Source organism: Blennius ocellaris, assembly GCF_963422515.1.
Source record: "Blennius ocellaris genome assembly, chromosome: 5".
Taxonomy (NCBI): Eukaryota; Metazoa; Chordata; class Actinopteri; order Blenniiformes; family Blenniidae; genus Blennius; species Blennius ocellaris.
In genome coordinates, this window is record NC_137654.1 from 24,000,807 (window position 1) to 24,022,838 (window position 22,032).

Genomic DNA, 22,032 nt, shown 5'->3' on the forward strand with positions numbered 1-22,032 from the left:
GACTTGAGGGCTGCATATTTACAGCTCTCATCACAGGCCCTGATTGTCCAAATTTTTGGCATTCACCAATTACACCAGACGTTTGTATCTGCGTGTTTGCTCCCTCTCTATCGGCCTGATGGATTCTCCAGTTATCTTGTATAGAAGGCCCTTCTCTGCCTGGATCTGGTCTACTATGACGAAGCCCTCTCCAGTCATTTCTTATGTCTGACAATGAATCATTCCTATCTAGATCCCTTGAAAGTGGACCCAAACCTTGATTCTCACTTTTTATATCAGGGCTGGCAACTGCTATTCTCGAACCTCTGCAATCAGAATATGCATTCCTTGCGTCTATACTGGCATGCAAATCCTCTTGTCTATTACAAGGCATGTCAGGGCCCCCAGTTTTACAATGCAAATTTGGCCCTGTGACTTTCCTTTCTGCATATTTCTCTTTATGTGAACTCTCTTCTTTTCGTACTTGTTGGTTTGCCCCATCAAATTTACTGGGCTGCCTTGCCTCTGGATTTAGATGGTCCAATTTATCAGAACAATCTGTCAAAACACCCTTCATAAATGGATAATCCCTTTCATTTTTTAGGATTGATTCTTCACCGAGTGAATTAGAGATAGCTGTTTTATCAGGGCCTGAACCAGGAAAACTTATTTTTGAATCTCTCAAACTAGGACCTTCTGTCTTTTGTGTACCTGTTGCAATCACTCCTTGATCTCTGACACTAGGAGTTTGTAGATTTAGGACAAATCCAAAATCCAATGTTTTATCATTTGTTTGATCTTCAACTTCTTGACCAGAAGGAATACATTGTTGTACGTCTGTTGTGTAGCCATCATTAGAAAGAATGGAATCATCAACAGGATCCTGTTTTTCTTCTTTTACAGTGTAGCTAGGTTTCAAAAATTGTGGCTCTGGATCAGGGCTCTCAGGAGAATCTCTAATGGGTGGATCAAGTTCTCTTAAAGGAATTGTTGTTACAATTTTGCTGTTGTATAGAGCATCTTGTAGACAGGATTTTTCAACTTGCGATAAAGTATTTGCTGCACCATCACAAGTAGCGGTGTCAGCTGTGACTAGCTGTTTTTGAGGTGATGGAGATTTTTGTGGTTCTGAAATTTCAAGCTTGGTATTATGAAGCTGTTTCTGTGAACAGGGAGATGAAGTACTGTCTTTAACAACAGAGTCTAGACCATGACCCGGAACATTTGCAGGTTGTGATGTTTCAAGGACTTCTGCGACGGGTCCGCTACATTGTTTGGGGGAAGGGGACATAGAAAGTCTTTTTCTAGAAGAAGATGAGGACCTACCCTGTCCATGAGAATGCCGGCGTGTCGCGTGGCCTTTGCGATGGTGCCTTTCAGAATGATCTCGAGCTCTGTGCCTTGACCTGTCTCTGTCACTTTTTCTGTGTCTATCTCTTTCTCGATGTCTTCGGGAATGTGAAGGAGAACGTTGTGACTGCCTTGAAGGACTTCTATGGCGGTCCCTATCATGGCGACTTCGTTTCTTTGGTGATGACATGTGCTTTCTGCTGTGGTATGAATTTGGAGATATACCTTTGTGACTGCCACTATGCCCTGCTCTTGATTGGGAATCACTTCCTTTAAATACATCCTCTTGAATTTCATCAAAAAGTGATTCATCTTCTGGATCATAAGCAACATCAGAATCCTCAATTTCTCCAGCAGATTTGCTGGAGTCCTCTGCATTTTCCTGCATTTCATCTTGCCCTACAATGGCATTTGTCTCAAGTTTCACATTCTGATCATCAGTTGCACTTTCTATGTTACAACTGCCTGCGGTCTCTTTTAGGGAGGTGACGTTGTCTGCCGATTCTGAGGACTTTGACCCCATCTGCTTGATGCTAGTGCTCTGCAGAGATGGCAGTTTGTTCAGGGGCAAAGGTTTTCCTGGAGTAGACACGACAGCATCAGAAACTGAAAACTGAGCCATGAACATGCCCACTGCTTCTCTTTGTTGGCGTAGTGCTTCCTCTTGTTCTTTTAACTGCCGTTTCTGCTCTTCTATTTGCTTATTGAGCTCTTCAAGCATGCGCTGTTGTTCACTCAGTGTTGCAGCTGAGACGACCACGGTACCTGTCGGGAGGTTTGATGGAATTGTAGTCGGGACAGACATTTGCACTGGTTTAGATGTAGAAACTGGTGCTGGGCATGATAGAGAATCTAACGTTTCAGCAGGAACTGGTGGCTTTGTGGCAGGACCGTCACTTTGAATAGCTTGAAAGATTGTCTCATCCTCTGGATCATAGGCCACGTCGTCTTCCACAGAGTCTGATAATATTGCATCCTCTGCCTCAACTTTGTCTAAGATCTGTGGAGCAACCATTTTATATCCCATTACTGGGTTATACTCTTCCTCTGGGTCATATGGACGATCAAATTCATTTTCTTCCTCCTCCATCTTTTTAACTTTGGACTTCTGTCCATACTGTTGGACAATTGGGTCCATCATTGATCTGGACATGTCAGAAGAGGCAGAGGTCTTTCTTGCACTTACTGTTGGTTTTGCAGTATGTGCATCAGAGGAGGTTGTGGAGTCAGATGATTTACGGCTATACAAACTACTTCGGACGGACTGCAATGCTTTCTTTCCCTTGGATGTTTTGGGGTTATTGTCAGATTTGCTACTTGATGTTGGCTGTGTAGCAATGACAGTGGCTGAGGTGGAAACAAGGGGAGTTGTTTTAGTGGCAGTTGAAAGAGATGGAATTGTAACTGAGCCAGAGGAAGAAGAGTCAGATGGTGAACCCGGGCATGACGATGATCCAAGGGGAGGGGTAGTATTAGTAGGAGTCTCCGGATCATAGGGCTGGAAGATTTCCAATTTGTCAGAACCATAAAGGACGGGTGGTTTTGGGATCCATGTAGGGTCTTTGGCCAAATGAATATTGGGTCTCTTCTCTTCAACTTCCTGGAGCAAGCTTCCTGGACGCTTTGTCCTTTGAACAACGGCAAGACCCAAAAGAAGATTAGGATGGTTTGGTTCCAGCCCTGAGGAAAAAAAAATTGTGATAAATTAAATATTTTTAAAAAACCTAAATGATTCTATACATATTCTATTATTTTAGATTTATTATTTCTTTGAAAAAGCATAACTAACAATTGTGGTAAGAAAGCTGAAATTCGCAAGATTCACAATATAGAGAGACAGTTATATATTGAAAGAATCGGCAACTTAAATGATCAAAACCATTATTTTTGTTGCAATTGCAACTGGAATAGTTACTGCCCTGTCGCATTGCCAAACATGCTCAAATATTCCAATTTAGAAATTCATGAAGAATTCTTCATTTGAACACCTTCAACAAAGCACATTATATTTTATCTCATATGAGAATGTTGAAGACATGCTTGCAAAGTAATACAATTATGAATAATTTATGAGTGTGAATATAAGTGAAAGATTCAAAATAAAGTTGGGATTTGTTTTTTTAATTGACAGAGCAACATCCCTTGCTCCCATTTTAAACTTGACACTGAAACTGAAATACCAGTTTACCGATTTGGTCAGGTATTGAAGTTTACATGCAAGTGATTCATGTTGAGTCGGGAAAATCTTTAGGCGGTGACACAAGATACGCAAACATTTAAAGTGAAAGTGTTGCCACACCTGGTCCTTCAAGAGGTTGAAGTATAGACGGGAGTGGTGCTTTTGCACCGAGTGGGACAAGGTAGACATCTTTGACCGAACGGCTACCATTAGCAACGACACCAAAACGACCTCTGCTGCTGAAGTAGGAAAACAGGGAGACATAGGCCACTTCTTCCTCCTCTGTTGCAGGTTGAAACCGGATCACACACAGCTCCTGATGACCGAAACACAAATAAAGTCAAGTAAAGTACTGACACTTTTTCCACAATTTTACAAGATTCAGGAGGAAAGACAAGTCTTGCCTTTGTCAGTGAGGTCTTCAGTTTCTCCACATAGTCCCAGACTGTTTGAGGCAATATTCGCCCTCCAATTTGTATGGTGTCAGGTAGATCCTGCAGAACACAAAAGTTCAATGTGTTTAACATGTAATGTATGTCCTTTCACAGTCAAAAATGTGTAAATCATTTGAAAATCTGTTTATAGTTATAATGTACTGATGTACCATTTTAAGATTTTCTGCTGATCCCGAGACCAGGTATCCCTTGGTGACGAACTTGGCTACAGTGAGCATGTTCAGAAAACCTTTCCACAATATTTCTTGCTTAGCCAGGAACCGAACCGTCTCCTCTGCTGGGGATTGAGAGACCATGGTCCTACAACACAAGCCACAATTAAACAATAACAATTATTACATTGTTCTTCCATTCTATTTGCAGACATACTGATTTCAGTGAAATGCATACAACATAAAACAAAGAAAATGGGTGCTCATGATGTTTTCTGTTCTATGAATACCTTGACGTCGCGCCACAAATCCTGGGATCCGCGCTGGAAGACGGCTTCATCAATATGGATTTCGGCAATGTTTTCGTTGGTGGTCGAGAAGGTGCTGGTGCTGGTGCTGCCTGAGAAGTGATGCTTTCTTTTTTAAGAACGTGAGGAACTGTTTGACGAGGCACTGGATCACTGGACACAGACGTGATGCTAGGCGAAGCAGAAAATCTGTTTGCTGCAGTACGGGGGTCTCGCCGGGTCATTGATACTGTAGAAACGGTTGGAATCACAACTGGTGCATATCCTCTTTTCAGTGCAGTACTGTTGACACTGTCTTGAGTTGGTGATGCAGGCGAGTCCATGATTGGAGAGGCAGGTGAATCCAAAGTCGGCGAGGCTGGAGACTCCATTAAAGGAGAAGCGGGTGATTCTACTATAGTCAATACAGGAGAGTCGATGACCAGGTTGGAAGGAGGCTCCATTAAGAAGGAGCCTGAAGAAGTCATGTCGGGTGAGTCGGGTGGTGCCCGCAGGGGGGAGTCAAACCCCGAAGAAGTTCTCCAAGACGATTCACACTTATCTCTTGATACAGAGACCTTTTGTGTTTTCTTTTTGGGCTCCTCTTCTTCTACAGCTAGCCTCTGGCCTTTGAGAGGAGAAAACCAAAGTACGTTAAACAACGGAAAATGTAAACAATTGTTAATTTGTTGCTTGAAAGTGAACCTGCTGAACCTGGTTTTCATTTTACCTGTGCATATTTTGCATTTGAGGTCAAAGAGGTGGGTTTTGTGCTCGGAGGTCGTGTCCTTAAGCATGCAGGCAAAAACATCTGGCACAGCAGAAGTGTGACTTGGCAGTTTTATTTTGGTCTTGAGAGAGGGCGGAGGAACACTTTTCTTCTGTTCCTGTGAAGCAACAAGACAAAAATACCAAAATGGTCAAATTACATACCATGACAGAGAAAATGAAACGTGACATTAAAACCAAGCTAAAATGAATTTAATATAGAAAAGACATGTACACACCATCTTTTCAGGTTTCTTAATAGGTCGATTGGGAGTCAAAGCAGGGAGATCAATTATAACTGCTTCAGGCTTCAACAAACCTCCTTCTTTAGCAGTTGAAGCCTAAACAGAGACGGAGAAGCAATTAATGATATTTCACAGCAAAAAATAAAATAAACATTGGATTTATTTGAGGTCGTTTCGTTTCACTTGGACTCCTGTTTACCTTTGTCGTTTCCTTTGGACTTGGCTCAGGTGCTTTGACAGCCTGCATATCCTTCTGGCTCATCCTGACCAGTCTGAAGGGCCCAATTTCTCCACGTACCACCTTGTAGAGCAAGCCCTGGTAAAAACGAGAAATACAAACGTCAATTAGCAAACAGCAAACTACTACTTATGAGCACAAACCTCATCTTCCATATCATGAGTCATGGTCAACTGTCGAGTGGCGATTGTGAAACTGAAAGGGGTTCGATCAACAAACCTTATTTCTTGGGTCTTTGATGTTGAACATTATAGTTCTGTACTTGTTCATGTATTTGCTGTCAGTGTTTCGAAAAATGTCGAACATCTCCATCTCAATGCTTGCGACAAGCTTGGCAGCTTCACTCTCCGACATCTTCAAGTCCTCACAATCACACACCCTTAAATGAAAAGAGTTAGTGAACAAATTGTGCATCAGCACTCAACCTTTGATTGCTGCTCACATTTAACTGCCAGGATTCTCATGTGACTATTGTAAAGCAAATAACAGTGGAAGTCACAATATTGACCAAATGTGGGTCAAGATACTGCAATAATCATACATATAATGAAATTAAAACTTCAATTTGACTGGTGACTGGAATTGGAGGTCACGATTTTCAAATGCAACTCATGTCCTGCTGCATATTATGACTTGATTGTAAAATGATAGTGTGTGTATGCCAATATCTTTTTTTTTTTAAGAAACACCTTAAATTACACTGTGTAGACAATCAAAAGGTGGTAGGTTTCATACAAGTGTGTAAAAATCATCCTCACCTTTTAAACAGGATTCCTGTGAGGGAGCGTTGGATGCTCTGCCTGACCAGGTTATTGGGCTGAGAGGGCCTGGAGGAGGGCGCGCTGGGTGCTGGTGATACAGGAAGATTCCGAGTTTCACCCGGTGTTGATGCCGAGGAGGGCTTCTGGGATGATGTCGAGGCCGCTGGGTGACCAGATGGAGACTGTGATCCGGATGGTTTCTTTGGGATGACGTATGTCGTCTTCGTGACCATGAGGGCTCCGGTCTCATGATGTCTGGTAGCAGCAGTGGTGGCTGGAGGTGGATCAGTGTCGGTGGGGGCGGGCGGGGCGGAAGGACCTGATTCGGCAGGCTGCTGCTTTGCCATGTCACCATCTACTGTCTGCTCTGCGTTTTCTTGAGAGGGACTCTGTGGTCGCACACCCTCTGCGGCAGGCTGGGAAACCATAGCAACGTCTGTGGACGGATCCTCTGGACATTGCTTCGAAGTTTGAACAGGCTCTTTGCCGGTCTCAATATTCTCACCATCCAAATTAGCTGTTAAAAGAAAGAACAGAGTTTTAGTGAATATATAATAAAGTAGCGACGCACCAATACCACCTTTTTAAGGAGTACGGGTACTAACCATAAGCTATTCGCCAATAACGAATACCGACACGAGTACCTACTAAATGCCATTAAGTCTTAACTTACTCCACACACAAACGACATACAAAGGCTATGGTTTGCTGCCAACTGCCTCTGCACAGCCTCTGTGCCCACGCTATGTGCACCTCCAACAGCCGTACAGATGACACCACATATAGGGCAGATGATAACATCTGACTACACACTGCTCTACGTCCTGTCGACCGTACACCGAGGGACAGAACTTGCTGTGTGCAACTCCAGCTCGCTTTTAACTAATGTACGAGTCACACTTGAGTCAAGCGTAGCATGTAGCTTTGCTTGGGATAAAAATCATCCTAGAACCTCCTCAATATTAGATAATCTGGGTATGGGGAGCCATTTCTGAATACGATTACTAAGTGCAGCATTAGACCGGACACTGGTATTAGTATTGGCATCAGTGCATCCCTAAAAGAAAGCGCAGTGATTGCCACATAAACCAGTGTTGAACTGTAGATATGTACATGAGAAGTTTTGTAATCTTAAACAAATCAGACTGAATTACATGTCAAGTTTGTTATACATTAAATAAACAAACTTGGCATAGATAGATAGATAGATAGATAGATAGATAGATAGATAGATAGATAGATAGATAGATAGATAGATAGATAGATAGATAGATAGATAGATAGATAGATAGATAGATAGATAGATAGATAGATAGATAGATAGATAGGATCATTGACAGATCCCTGCATGTGAATAGATGTTTATGATCCAATTAATTCCAATTTTATGCAGTATATTGAAAAAAAAAGAGAAAAGTTTTGGGTTTTTTTCATGGAATTGTTCTGACCACATCATGGCATTGGAAGGGTTAAAAATTGAAAGTTTAAAAATAAATATACAAAATATTTTCTATTTATGATAAGAAGTGACCTTATTTTATGAACAAACAAACAAACTTCCAAATTAATAAATACATACATACATAAATTCAGAATAGTAAAACTAAATAGTACATACTAAAACATATGAGTATTTGTGTTTGGGATTAAATTGAACAATTTCATTTAAAAAAAGAAGGTATAGGGGTATAACATGTTTTACATTACCATAAAATTCTCAAGCACATATGATGTGTTTGTTGAGGTCAACATCCTCTGGGCAGCACTCCGGAGGGTTAATACCTGTGGCGCTAACAATCTAAATATTAAGTACATTGCACATATGGATCACAGCTGAGTATGAAGAAAATGTTTCTCCGGTGCCCATCCAACATAAAGAAAAGATGAACAGGAATTTGGGGGAAAATGAACTTTTTTCTTTGTGAGGCCTAAATACAAATCCATTGATGTGTCAGTTCATAAAAGCTGTTCTTTTGTTGAATGCATGTGTGATGTGAAATTATAGTCCGATTAAAATGCACAGGATGTTACTTCAAACAACAGGAAAAATAGCATCAGATTAAAGTTGGTCTCACAGACGAGAATAAAATGCAATGTACTCAAAAACACTGCACTTTCTGTTGATAGCAGACAATGGTGGGATTTCTCAACATGTCTACTTTAGAATTTTAAGATGACAAATAATTCTAAAGAATATGTGGGGTATAAAACTAACAAATACGTCATTCGTGTAAGACACATAACTAAATACCTATATGGCGCTCCTGCCATGTCATAAAAGTTGGCATCCTGACGATTAACTTGTCAATGTTTAGAGGTTTTATCAATTTATTTCAAGAGACATAAATAGTGGTTACCTAACAAATTGATGAAATAGGAATGAACCAATGAGAGGAGTATAGTATATCATCTCACTGCTTGTAATAATTAACTCTGGCTATAGACACTTTATTGGATCCGTGTTTACTGAAATAACACTGAAAACAAAATTATAAAATGTAATATTTCATTTAATTAGGAAATCAGTCACTGGTTGCTCCTTTGTTGTTAAGTATTTCCTTCCATAGGGTTGAAATTATTCTCATGCTTATTTAAATGGTATATTAATTGTATCTCAAACACAAAGCAGACAAAACACTTTGAATAAATGTTTTTTGAAATGAGAGCAAACAAAAAAAGGTCTCTTCAACATTGAAAGTGAATATAAAATTCAGTGTATGTACCTCAAGTCAAATAGGGCATTTTCTTTTTACTTTCAACATTTTTTTAGTTGTGGATTGGCTGTTTGTTGTTGTATTTTTATGTGAAATGTACACTGTTTGACTACAAAAAAGCCTAAGAGACATTATGATGAAAGGTTAAATTAAATTGAGCCTCAGTGGTCTTCAAACTGACAGTATCAGCAAAAACCTGATAAAGAACTTGTTGCAAAAATATGGTGATCCTAATCTTTTTGCCCTGTTGTCCAGACCTGCATGCAACTGATGTGAGCACTCCTCAAATCACGAAACCAGAGGTTTGATCACAACTCCTACTTTCTGATTGAATTGCATCTTCTCTCCTTTCTTTACATGGCTGTCTCAAAACTTGCAAAATAAGTGCACCTTCAGACCTAAACCTAAATCCACAAACTGTACAAAAGTGTGGGGGGGGGGGGGGGGGGGGGGCAGAAAGGAAACAGGAAGCTGCTGAGGAAGCAGTATGTTGATTTGTAGAGAAGAATGAAACCGTGAGTGAGGCATTTGCGGCTCCGCAGCATCCCCTTCCAACGCTATAAAGAATCACAAAGCACCTATTACCAGAGGTGGAGGGCTTTTCACCTCCTGACAGCTGCAGGGAGGTCGACGACAGAGGAGTTTTCAGTAAGTGTCGGAGAAGCCGAGTCATCCATCATCATTTATACCCACTTTACTCAAAGGAGGGCCGCGGTGGCTGGTTACCCAATAAGGGGTGATTGTGAAAATACATTCTGAGTAGGACTGACATGTGGTATGAAAATGAGAAAACGATAAGTCTTCATATTTTCGTATCCCCCCCCCCCCCCCCCCCCCCCCCATTTGACATTACAGACCAGCTCTTATACATCCATCAGTATTTTATTCAGCCACCCATTCATCCTGCTTCCAACCTGCTTAATCAATGGTAAAAGGCAGGGAACACTTTGGATGGCTAACCAGTTCATCACAGCTCCTATTGTTTTCATTATTGCAATTTACCAATAAGAAGTGGTGTTTTTAAGCAATTATAAAACTAATGTTTTGAATGTTTTTGTATATTTCATGTTGGTGATGCTTGTAAAAACCAGCATTCATGTTTACTGGGGTTTCCTTTTTATTTATTTTTTTAAATGCAGATAAAAAAAATCTGTCTGATTAAAAAGCTTCATATTCATTAGTCCAACAACCAAACTCAAAATATGCTTCATTACTTAACTTTCTGTTGAGGTGATACTCAGATTTTGTAAATCTGTACCTAAAATGAACCTCTTTAGTCACAGAGTCATGATGCAAAAACGTCCATTTCTAATTCATTTTCTGTGCTGGTCTGCAGCACACAGAGGAGCAGATGTGACAAAAGTAAAAAAATAAATTAATTAATTAATAAATACAAATAAGAGTGGCCTTTCTACAAGACCTACTTATGTTATCTTAGTACCTGATCAGCAGCCTGTTAAGCATCTGTGTAACTTTCAGGTGGCGTTTCCATCTGCAGCAACAGCTTTGTCAGCAGCAGTGCAACTCAGTATTTGGTTGAATCTGTTTTTCTTTTGTCCAGGGGGTTTATTTTCCCTCCACGTCTTTTCTCTTGAATGTTTTAACAAAAAAAATTAGTGAAGAAAGTTTGAAAGTATTATTAAATTCAATACGATGCATATTCTTCCAACAGACAAACTAAAACGGCAAAACCATTAGATGGTAAGACATAGCAGCCCTGCTTGAATTTTAACGCACAGTTTTCTGATGCGCGTTCATGTGTGCTGAAGTGGCTTCACATTGGGCAAAAGAAAGATTTTGATTTGACCTGTGATCAACAAGTATTGTGGACGTGCTGAGGTGATTTGCAACATTATGTACTTCCAACATAAAGTAATTGTTACCAGACAGACAGCAAAATGCTTGCGCGCCATCACAACCCAACTTCCCTCCTTCCTGATATTAACCAAGATCGAGAATGTTTTCACCGGGCTCCAGTGACAGAGACGTGTGTGCAGAGATTCAGAAAGTTTCTTCACTAAAATCCCATAAATCTAGGTTTTATGGTTCAAGTCAAAACTATTTGACCTCTACCTGCCAGTGAAAGATAATGTCACTTTGGAAAATCAATTTAATGCTTTTGGGTGAGTGACTCTTCTGTGTCTCAGAGCTGATGCTTGAGGTGAAAGTAGTCTGAAGTTCTTTAAAACACACATATACCCAAGGATATGACGTAAATGTGAGGAGTCATAATAATTAATGACAGAAAACACAAGGTCTGACAAAATTCCTCATCATAAAACTAAAATATTGCCAAAACTTGCAAGTACGAAGCAGCTTCAAACAGATATCGTTGCATAGTTTTGCCGTCCTGCCAAAATGCATAAAAAGATCACGTTTGCAAACCACCAGATAAACTGAAATGGTCCTCAGACAATCATTTTCAAGCATCTATTGAGTTAACCTCTTTCTGCAAATTTAATAAGAATGACCAGTTACTTTTTTTTTTTCTGAAGAAAACAAAACTATGGGCAACATCTTTGAGCAGGTTTCATTGTTGTTTGCTTCACGGTCTTTTTTAAACCACATTTGTGAACATAACTGGTGCTTCTGTCCTCATCAGACAACCTTGAAGCTCCGTCTCTGTCCTATTTTCTGTCCAACCGTCCTCTGGCCTGAACCAGTGCCTCAGAACATCACAGATTCTGAGTCTTGTTCTGTTTGTTTTTCAGTTTCTTTCAGTTGAAGGGGATTTTTTTCTCTCCTTTCCATTGACACCTGTGCTTGTTGGATTTTTTTTTCTACAAAATGTGCCATGAGATGGCTATCTTCTTCGTACCGCAACATACAACTGTCCCCAGCAGAAATGGGTCTTACAGGCCCTGGTCATCCTACATGAGAGTTGACAGCAAATAAAATGAAGCGGACCTCAGTGACACTCTGAAAATTACACTTCGAAGACTGTTTCTAAAATAGATTTTGAATATACTAATTTCTATAGAAGTTATCACAGGTGAAAAAGTGTCATTTCCTGTCCCAGATGCATTGGTTTGAGTGAGTTGTGTATATCGGTCCAGTTAAGTGGATTTTTCAGGAGAGGCCATACGATCACCCCCCCCCCCCCCCCCCCATACGTTTTTGACCAGTTGAATGCCATGTACAGTTAAGAAAAGAAAAAAAAACAGCATTTGGATCTATGTTTCAAAACATCGCACTGATTTTTTTCCTTTACTCGTCTCGTCTCTGTGTGAAGAGCCAATAAAAACTTATGAGGTCAAACATGTGCCCGAAGAGGCTCACAAGTGTGACGTTGGAAGGTCGTTAAAACTGGAAAACACCAAAGTGGCCAGTAAGCAAAAGTTTAAACAAAAAAAACAAAACAAAAAAAAATAAAAAATATATATATATACACACACACACATATACATATATACATAAAAACTTGCACTCGAACAGAATGCAAAGTTTTGTTTTTGTGTGGTAAATTTCTGTTATTGTTATATTGAAAATGTAAGTGTGGTTTTGATATTCATATTGTGTTTGTATTTGCCATTGAGAACATTGTTGTAAAACCTTTCATTGAGCCATCGTCATGACAATTGGTTACTTTGTGAAACCGTGTTTGTGGTACGAGGGAGGAGTGAGTCAGGACAGCGGGTTGGAGTGAGGACTGCCGGGGCCCTCGAGGCGCCTCGAGCCCCCAGTGCGTCCAGAAACAATACAAAGTTCCTCTTTTTCCTGGTTTGACCTCTACTTAGCTAAAATGTGTTTTCAGCTTCACGTGGGTCTATGACTAGACATCGAAGCCTATTTTAAACTATTAAGGACCAATATTTTTCTAATGATGTCAAGACTAACAACAGAATCTCTTACGTGATTTACGATTCATTTTACAAGGGAAACATAAGGACAGATCTCACAGACAGGTCACAGTAGGTGTGTGTGTGTGTGTGTGTGTGTGTGTGTGTGTGTGTGTGTGTGTGTGTGTGTGTGTGTGTGTGTGTGTGTGTGTGTGTGTGTGTGTGTGTGTGTGTGTGCTAGATAGAGCTGAATAGGTATGAAAAACTTTGTTGTTTTGGGGTAAGCCTATAAATCACTGGTAGGTCCATTTAAGGGGATTCATCATTTCAACAGAGTGAACATGGCTGTTTTGCCAAATAACGTTTCATCTGATTGCAATTATTTGATGTTATAGCATTGAACAGTGCACTAGATGGTTCTGGATTCCACTCAGCACATCAATTTGCGACTAATAATTCAGTCTTGAGTTTTCTGAAGAGTTTTGAGGAAAGAGCCTCCTCTCTTTCCCTCAAAATGTGCTGAAGTTGGACGACTGAGGCCTTTCTGCAGCGGCGTCCACCTCTATACGAGTAGTACAGCATGGGGACTATTGGTAATGCTTTTTGTGGCTGCATGTCCTTTAATTGACCACTAGAGGGGGCCCGTGTTGTACAATTAAAATGCTTGAAGAACTGAAAAGGAAAAAAAAAAAAAAAACTGCTGCTGGGGGAGGGTGGGGGAAATGCCGACTAATAACCTTCAACAGAACCTCACAAAGAAAACTGAGGAAGATAAAGATGAAACAAAATGTTGACAAAGATAAAGAATGAAGTCAAAGTGAGACATTGCTCACTGGCCTTTTGATACCATAGAAGCTTTCTTGTTCTATTCAGAGAAGTTTTCCCAACTCACTACTTCACCTCTTAAAAAAAACTTATTCGAGCAAACGTAAACTCAAAAACTGTCCCTGTGTACTCGGAAGCTGTCCCGGATTGACCTCTGCTGGACTGATTACCAGTCAACCAACGTGTCTTTCCCATTCAAGCCACACGACCCCATGTGATCGCCTCACACTGGACATGTAAACAGCCTCAGGTCAAAGGCTTGTGGAGGAGAAATAAAGCATTCCACTAAAAGAAAATGTTAGGAATCAACACCCGACACATTTTGTGTTTCACTCTGTTCAAGTCGTGATTTAACGTCGTCTTTGGGTGCATGTTATCCCAACACGTGCAGGAAGGACTTTATACTCTGAGGTGTTTCAGCACCATGTGGCGCACAGTGTCGTCTGTGAAGGTTTCCTGAGGTGCAGTTAGAAGGAAAAAAAAAAAAAAAAAAAAAGGCCAAAAAATTAAAAGTGAATTTCTTCACAATGACAGATGGATTTGTTTGCAACACTGTGTGCAGGTGGTCAGTAATAAAACTATTTCAAATTCAGTCATAACAACTGGAATTATATAAAGACCCTCGACTGGACAGTCTCAGCTCAACAGGTGCTTTATGTTCTGCCACATTATAAGAGTCACCATGAGGCAACAAAGAACCCAGATTTCTCCCAAGACCTGGAGGATATTTCAGCAGGAAAAAAAAAGTCAATCTTTGCATCAACAACTCCATCTTTAGACAACAACAAAAGTGAAGCCTGAATGTGAACGCTGTCATCATACGTCATAAAAAGCAAATATGGTTCACAATTCATTCAATTTTTTTCCTGGAATAATGGTATTTCAACTCTGAACTGATGCATTGTTTTTGTAACAATTAAATCTTTCATAAGCCAGAAATAACTTTATGCATTTATGAATTATTCATATCAAATAGTATTATTAGAAGAGTCGGACTGTTGGCCTGACAGTCTGTTCAAATCAAGCCCATTTTCTTCGGATTGTATACAGTTTTCTTCACGCCGTCTATCGAATCTCGACTTTCTCCGTTATATAGTTTGTGTGAGTGGCCCCGAGCAGCAGAGGGCTCGTGTCAGAAATGTGGCAAGCGTTTTGACAAAATGACATTGATTTTAGTGTTTTGGTACTTCGGTTGGCGTTGCGGTTGTGTTTGAGGCTTTTCGACTTTGTTTCACATCTCTGTACATTTACATGAGTCGTGTATTGTGCAAGTACAATTTTATTATAGTTTGTGGAAGAGCTTTCAGTTTGCTCCATCATTGGGGTCACTGGTTTTAAAAGTGTTACGATGCAACAATGACACAGCTGGTTGTATCATCCATTGTATTTGTGGAACTATTCTTCTGAATAAAGTTTAAGTTTGAAAAAGAATTTCAGTAACTTTTGGGACCCTACGACATCTGCATGACTAAACCTTTTTGGCATCGGTGCTGACCCATGAACTTCAACATGGTTGTGAGATGTATTAACCAGTTGTATGTGATGCTTTTTGTCATGATATTAAAACCAGCCAGTATTTGAACACACACTGATCGCACATTCATTTCCAAAAGTCTTCTATATTTTTTTTTTTTTTTAATTGGGGAGAAAACATATTTGGACACTCTGCCGTTTTAATAAGTTTTGACTAAAGAGCAAAGCCCTACTAAAAACAGCTTGAATTGAATATGCTTCGTGGGTTTACTAAAGCATTCTAAATTGACTTGATTAATAATTGATTTACTGGTTTCTTGCTTGATAGGACATTACCAAGATTTGATTCCAGGTACTTCACTTAAAATGCTTATTTTGTCATGTTGACATGCACCAACGCGTCATCTTCGATGATTAAGAAGATATGTTGTCCCTATCACCTCATAAATCACCAAATTGGACATGTTAAAAGGTAAATTCCAGAATTTAACAATAACCCAGAAACCACCTAATTTATCCTGCAAACGGCAAACTGTAAGTCCTCGCTCTATCAAGGGTAAGCTCAACTATGAAAACTAGATTAGAAAATACTATCTCCCTCAGAAACCCTTCATTATTACTCATATCGCCTACCTACAGAAAAAAGCCATGTGCATAGTTAATCTTTGTTCCAAAAACAAATATTCAGTTGACACACAAAACATCAAGATCAACTAAATGTCAAAACTATTTGTTTAAGCTGGAATATTATTTCTGATTTTTTTTTTTTTTTTTTTTAAGGCAGAAGCTCTCCCCCATAGGTCAAGCCAATCAAAATCAGGCTTTTCTCTGAATGAACACAGAAAAAAAAAAATATAGATCAACTGAATTGCTTGGATACCCATTAATGTCTGCAATGGTCGGTCATCGTTCTACACACTGATCCTGTTCAGGTCACTCCTGGACAAGGAGCACACTTAGTTATACAATGCAAGTCGGAGATAAAACTATAGAGAATACTTGTTCTACAGCGAGGCCACAGTTCCTCCGGCCACACACTGCTGCTGCGGTCACAACTGCCCAGAGGAAAAACTGGCGTGGAGATGCAGCGTCGGCCGACATCGCGTCGTGACCTCGACACCATCGAGAGGCTGAGCGACGCCGGCAGCACAACAGCTGGACTCGAGACGAGAATCAGCATCCAAGTCAGAACCTTCACTGGAAATGTGTTTGTGTGAAAACCACTGCTTTCATGAGGTCTCCTACAGTTCAGGCTGAAAAAAGGTCTAAAACAAAGTAACAAAACAAAATGGCCCCTTTTCCTTTTCCCTGCCACCATTTTTAAAAAAAAATTTTTTTTTTACGAGGTTTCATTTTCCTTTGGCCATCAGTATAGATTACCATTATCTCAAGTGCCTGTGAATCTAATACATTAGACATATGGTTACATGTAACTCGATTTGCTTCAGGCGATTATGAAGTGAAATATATTGTGAAGAGAAATGTCTCAAGGTAAAAGTCAACCCTGGTCTCACAAGGCAAAATTCTAATAAATATTTCATCAATTGAGGTCATTTTCCTTTCTTATGTGTGGAGAACATATCATGCCTCTATACCTAAATGTGACTTTAGATGCTTTTGGACTCATTGTCCAAAGATTGCAAAAGTGATGTAAATTATTTCAGTTTCCACAATAAAAAGAAAATGCAGCTAATCCTCTTCCTTTTAAACTGACCTCATCTGAAGCGTGTTCACAGTTATACAAGTTATAAGTTAAAACAAACCCTGGCATCATTGCTGTGTTCGTGCGATTTGTGAGGGTGTGGATGTTGCTATAAATACACAAAAAAGTTGACCAAATCGATTTGAATAGCAAGTGTATCCATTTACAAATAGACTCTGGTGTTGAATTGAAATTCAATGGAAATCTTAACACAACCCAGAACAAAGTGCTCTAAAAGGATCAAACACAGGACGTCATCCGACTACTGATCTTGCCCGCATATCATGATTGATATGGACAACCGGAGGAAAGCCACTATTGTGAAGCTTTTACGAAGTTCTAAATCCGCTTTTGTTGAAAGCCTCCCCTGCACACTGGTTTTTGTGAGTTATATACCGTAGAGGGTACGTGACTTCAACTATCCAGGTACATTTGATATATATCTTTAGGTCTTCATTTCAAAATACCAGAGGGAAGTCAAAGCAAACCAAAGTACAAACTGTTCAACACAAGTGTCTTTGCTGCGAGAGTACGGATAAATTCTTTTGCGCAAGTTTTTAGCCAAGCGTTTGGAAAAAGATAAGACGCACTGACCTCTGGTCAGTAAGTGAACACACGCACCAAATGTGGTATAGAAATCGATATCAATGTGTGTGTGAGAAAACGAGAGGAAACTTGGTTGAGCGGGAAAGTGTGCGTTTGTGTAAACACTGAAGGTTTGGAATGGCACCACCTTGACTGTATATTCATGTTATTTTGGAGTAAATATGACCTATATTTATGCTAATAGTGTTATCCAGGCTGAGGACGGAGGAAAAAAACTCCAGCGCAATTCTGTTTCTATATACAAGACTTTGGAAATGTGTGCAGGGTTTTTTTTTTTTTCACTTGGAACAAGGTGATCCACGTTCCCAGGGGCTCGGTGGAGTGGGGCCGTTTACAGATGGCAGTCAGCTGGCACTTGAAAATCCTCTCCGTGAAAAACGTGACAACAGATCTGTTTTCGCCGCCCACAGAACTCCAGGTGAAACCTCATTATACCATCTGCACAGGCGAATCCGTCCGTCCAGTCTGAAACTCTGCAGCCAAAGGAAGTCACTTCTTCCACTTCCTTTTTTTTGTACCAGCTGTTCCGCCACGATCAGCCAGGGTCCTGTCCAACCTAATTCGGGTGTGTCTTGTATACAAACTGGTCAAAGTGGTGTGTTTTTAGTGCAAGGTAAGACACAGAAAACTGCATCAATATGAAACTTTGTTCTGCCAGACATTTGGAAGGTGGTATAAGCATGCCACAGAGGTGAGGGGAAGGTGAAAAGTATTTATAGAACGTGAATGTAGTGCTTTTCACAGATTTGGTGCAAAGCTTTGGTAGAAACTGCTTCCTTGACTTGGAATCTCAATCCCAATAAAAGCTGCTGCGGATTCTTGGTATCGCATTGGGGCGTTGCGTTGAAAAGATGAGCGTTGACGTGAACGCAGTACGGGTCTGAGCACTCGTGTTTCGTGAAACGGGCCAACCACTGTGCTCGATGGCACGGAGGAGAAACGTGGGTTTGATGTGCAAAGAAACTCGAAACTGCGATATCTGAGGGGAACGTGTAGTGAACAGCAGCACGACAGGTAGGTTGAGACTGTGCTTATAATGGTTACTGAAAATATACACAATAGATGAAACGTGTGCTGTTGTATTGTTCAGATGAGTTAATTGTACTTGGAAAAATGATAAGTAGGAATGTAGTCCATGATGAATAATTGTTTATAATGTGTATATATAAATTAATTTTTCTATTGTCGATCAGCAAAAAAAAAAAAAGCTGAATGATGGTTAAGGATTGATGCCTGGACAGAGCTGCAGCTTGCAAAAAAAAAAAAAAAAAAGCTATCTTAGTGCAAGAATTTTACTTTTTTCATATCAGAATAGACTACAAAAAGTTAATTTACAAAATAAATGTTTGAGGGGAAACTATTTGAGAATCTTTTTTGTATCAGTGAAATGTGATTGTAGGACATCAGAAAGAAAAAGGATTTAAAAAAAAGCAAGATACTAAATCATTAAAATGAGCAACAAAATGTGAGCCCCTTCACGTAGTACCGTTTCATGAACCGTTTAGAATTTATAGATCCTGAACCTTGACTTCAAACTTCTCCTGAACATTTTCAGATTCTTACAGGCCAGCCATCTACTTCACCAAATCCGACCGAGTCAGAGTTCCAACGTGCGTTCATCCTTCAACCCTCCTAAGAGTGAGGTCCGTTTCTCAGTGAAAACCTCTAAGTTATGAGAAGGCCAACAAGGCACCGTTTCAAGACCTGGATACAGAAACTATTAGAAAGAACTCCGTTCAGCAAAAACCGACGCAGGTTTGTATACCGACCTGCTTTATGTTGCACGTGTAAAAAAAAAAAAAAAAAACTTTCCAGTTACGAGATTTATGTGGGTGTTCAGTTGGTCTTGGAATTGTGAATCGTTATATTTGGACAGACATGCTCGAAAGAGGAGTTTAAAAAAAAAAGTAACAAACTAACAAAAAGTTAAATACTTACCCACTGCTGACCCCTGTTACTTATGAGTCATTCCATCAAGTACTTGGAGGTACATTTCAGAGAGTGTGTGTGTGTGTGTGTTTCACTGTGCTTATGTATAACTGAACTGCATAGATTAAGGGAAGGGAAGATCGAGGGAAACGCCAATTAAACTGCGATGCCACTTTTGTGCATTGTGTATAAATGGCTGAATGTGTACGAGTATTGAACGATACATACACGCTGTGTGCAACTTAGGTGGCGGAATGGAAGGAGCCTGAACTTCTGTCAGACTGGGGTCGCAGGCTTTAGGTGAACCAGCTGCCTCCTGCGCTTCGTCGTCACTCTTCTGCTCCTCTTCGTGTTTCTGCTCAGCTTTTGCCGCTAACCGCTTAGATGTCCGGCCAGACCTCTGAGCCTGTGGTGGGTGACATTTTTACATGATTATTGAGGTTGCATCAGGGAAGACAAAAGAAAATACTTCAGGGCACAACCTCAACATGCACAGCGAAGATGCTTACCTTTGCTGTGGGTCTGGTCGTTTCGGTCTTTCTCTGTGCCCGTCCTCTGGAGACGGGAACTTTGGGGACAGAGATCGTCTTCATAGTGACAGCAGCATGCTGAAGGATGCAGCCAGGCCCACAGTAAACTGAATCTGGCAGAGCCTGTTTGGAACAGCCGGGGCCAGTACACAGGGGGACAGAACTGTCCGTCTCCATCACAGCTTCAGGTTCAGGTTCAGACTGTCCACATAACACAGGAACTTCTTTCCTCTCATCCTCCATTGTTGCAGCCTCCTAAAGACAGATTGGTTGTTTGTTTGTTTTTAACCCAGAGAACTGAACCCCTTTCATGCAAATCACACAGACATTAGTAAAGTGTTCAGACATACACAAGGCGAAAATCTAAAGTTTCCCCGTCACACCATTAGAAAATAAATATGCGACACTCCAAATCAAATTCAAACCTTAAGGTCCTGCAGCTGCTCTTCTTGCTCCCTCCCTTCTTCGCCGTAAGGACTTAGACTCAAACATTCAGGAATACAAAGTTCAGGGAACAGCAAAGGGTCAGACTCAGACTGGAGCAGGCTCTGCTTCTTCGTAGTGCACGTGGGGCAGATGTACTCTTGCCCCGTGTTCTTCATTGTAGCCCCGACGGCTACACTGATACCGACACAGTCGCCATGGTACAACTCCTGGCAACTGTCACAGCACATCATGAACCTGCAAGAAGCAGTGAACAGTAACCATGAGGAAGTGAATATGAAACATGGTTCAGGGATGCAAATTCAGTTAAAGCCGTTGAGACAAAGAAAGCCATCACACACCTGTTGTCGTGTTTTTGTTGACAGATGCCACACAGAGACCTGGCAGTGTCTGATATGCTTGGATACTCTCTAATGGTGTTTTGTTCTCCCTCTTCTGCCGCGTCATCATACTGGCCAGGAATTGCAATGCTAATATTGTCAGAATCATCATCTATGATCATGCAGTCCAAGTCTGAGCTCTGAGCAGGAGTCAAACCGAAATCAAAGTGAACAGCTGACGTGGGCTTCTCAGCCGGTCTGGGTGTGTCATTTTCTTTCATCACTTCAACTGTATGCTGCTGCTCAACTGTTCCAAGAAACATCGTCTCATCACCATCGACTTCATCATCCTCTGTGCTGAAGTCAATGGTGGCTGCCCGGCCCCTACCTCTTGCCCTTCCTCTGCCCCTGCCTCTCCCCCGGCCCCTGCCTCTTCCTCTGGCTCTTCCCCTTCCTCGAGCACGTCCTCGCCCACCCCTTCCTCTTGAACTTCCCTGCCTGACATCAGAAGCCACCTGCTCCTCAACTTGTATCAGAGTCATGTCATCACTGTCTTCTTGACGAGATATTGGAATCTCGTCTTCCCTGCCTTCCGCCCCATTATTAGGTGTGACTGGTTCGACAATCTCAATGTCATCCATATTATCAGGCGTCTCAGGTTCTTCTAGAATGGGTGGATTGGGGGAATCGACAACATCTGTCGCTTCTAAAATGTCAGGGACTCCAAGAGCATCTGACATTGTCATGGACAAGCCTTCTTCCCCTCCTAACAGGGAGAAGGCAGTGTGAAAGGCAGACCCAACATCCTGCCATAAGTTGGGATCAAGGCCGGCTCCTGCAGAAGCTTCTGAGGCCGGCTTGCTATCCTCTGAGGCAGGTGAAGATGGGGCGGACCACTGTAACTCATCTATAACACTCTTCGCTGTGCGAGCTGTGTTCGGTGTGGAGGGAGTCTCTCTCGCAGTCGCAGGGGTCCGAGTTCTTTTCCGGCTTCTCCCTCTCCGAACAAGTGGAGGACTCGCGCTTAGATCTCGGACTTCCTCTATGAACTCTCGTCTCGCGATGGTTGTCCGTCTAAACCCCCAGGACTTTGTAACCTGTGACAGAGTGGGCCTGATTGTCGACTCTGCCTCTTCTGATTGCCTTTGCTGTTCCTCTAAAGAAAGAAAAACAAAACACACAGAATGACAAAAGAATCATATCATTTTACCCCCCCCCCCCCCCCCCCCAATAGCAAATTTAGGGAACACACAAATTAGCTATACCTGCATCATCAGGACCATCATCGTCATCAAT

The 22,032-nt window shown here is 41.1% G+C and overlaps 1 protein-coding gene across 1 annotated transcript; it reads right to left on the reverse strand.

Annotated features, from left to right (window-relative positions):
* Nucleotides 1-1,890: 1,890 nt before the first annotated feature.
* On the reverse strand, nt 1,891-20,426 carry LOC308130532 (death-inducer obliterator 1; the record flags this gene model as incomplete). Its single annotated transcript, XM_080496935.1, has 12 exons — nt 20,398-20,426; nt 19,952-20,227; nt 19,671-19,848; nt 6,412-6,931; nt 5,873-6,032; nt 5,615-5,731; nt 5,410-5,511; nt 5,133-5,289; nt 4,406-5,030; nt 4,113-4,263; nt 3,913-4,002; nt 1,891-1,908 (listed from the first exon to the last, which is right to left on the reverse strand). Exons 2-12 carry the CDS (start codon nt 20,213-20,215, stop codon nt 1,891-1,893), a joined length of 2,382 nt encoding a protein of 793 aa, XP_080353061.1. The 5' UTR covers nt 20,216-20,227; nt 20,398-20,426.
* Between the last annotated feature and the right edge of the window lie 1,606 nt (nt 20,427-22,032).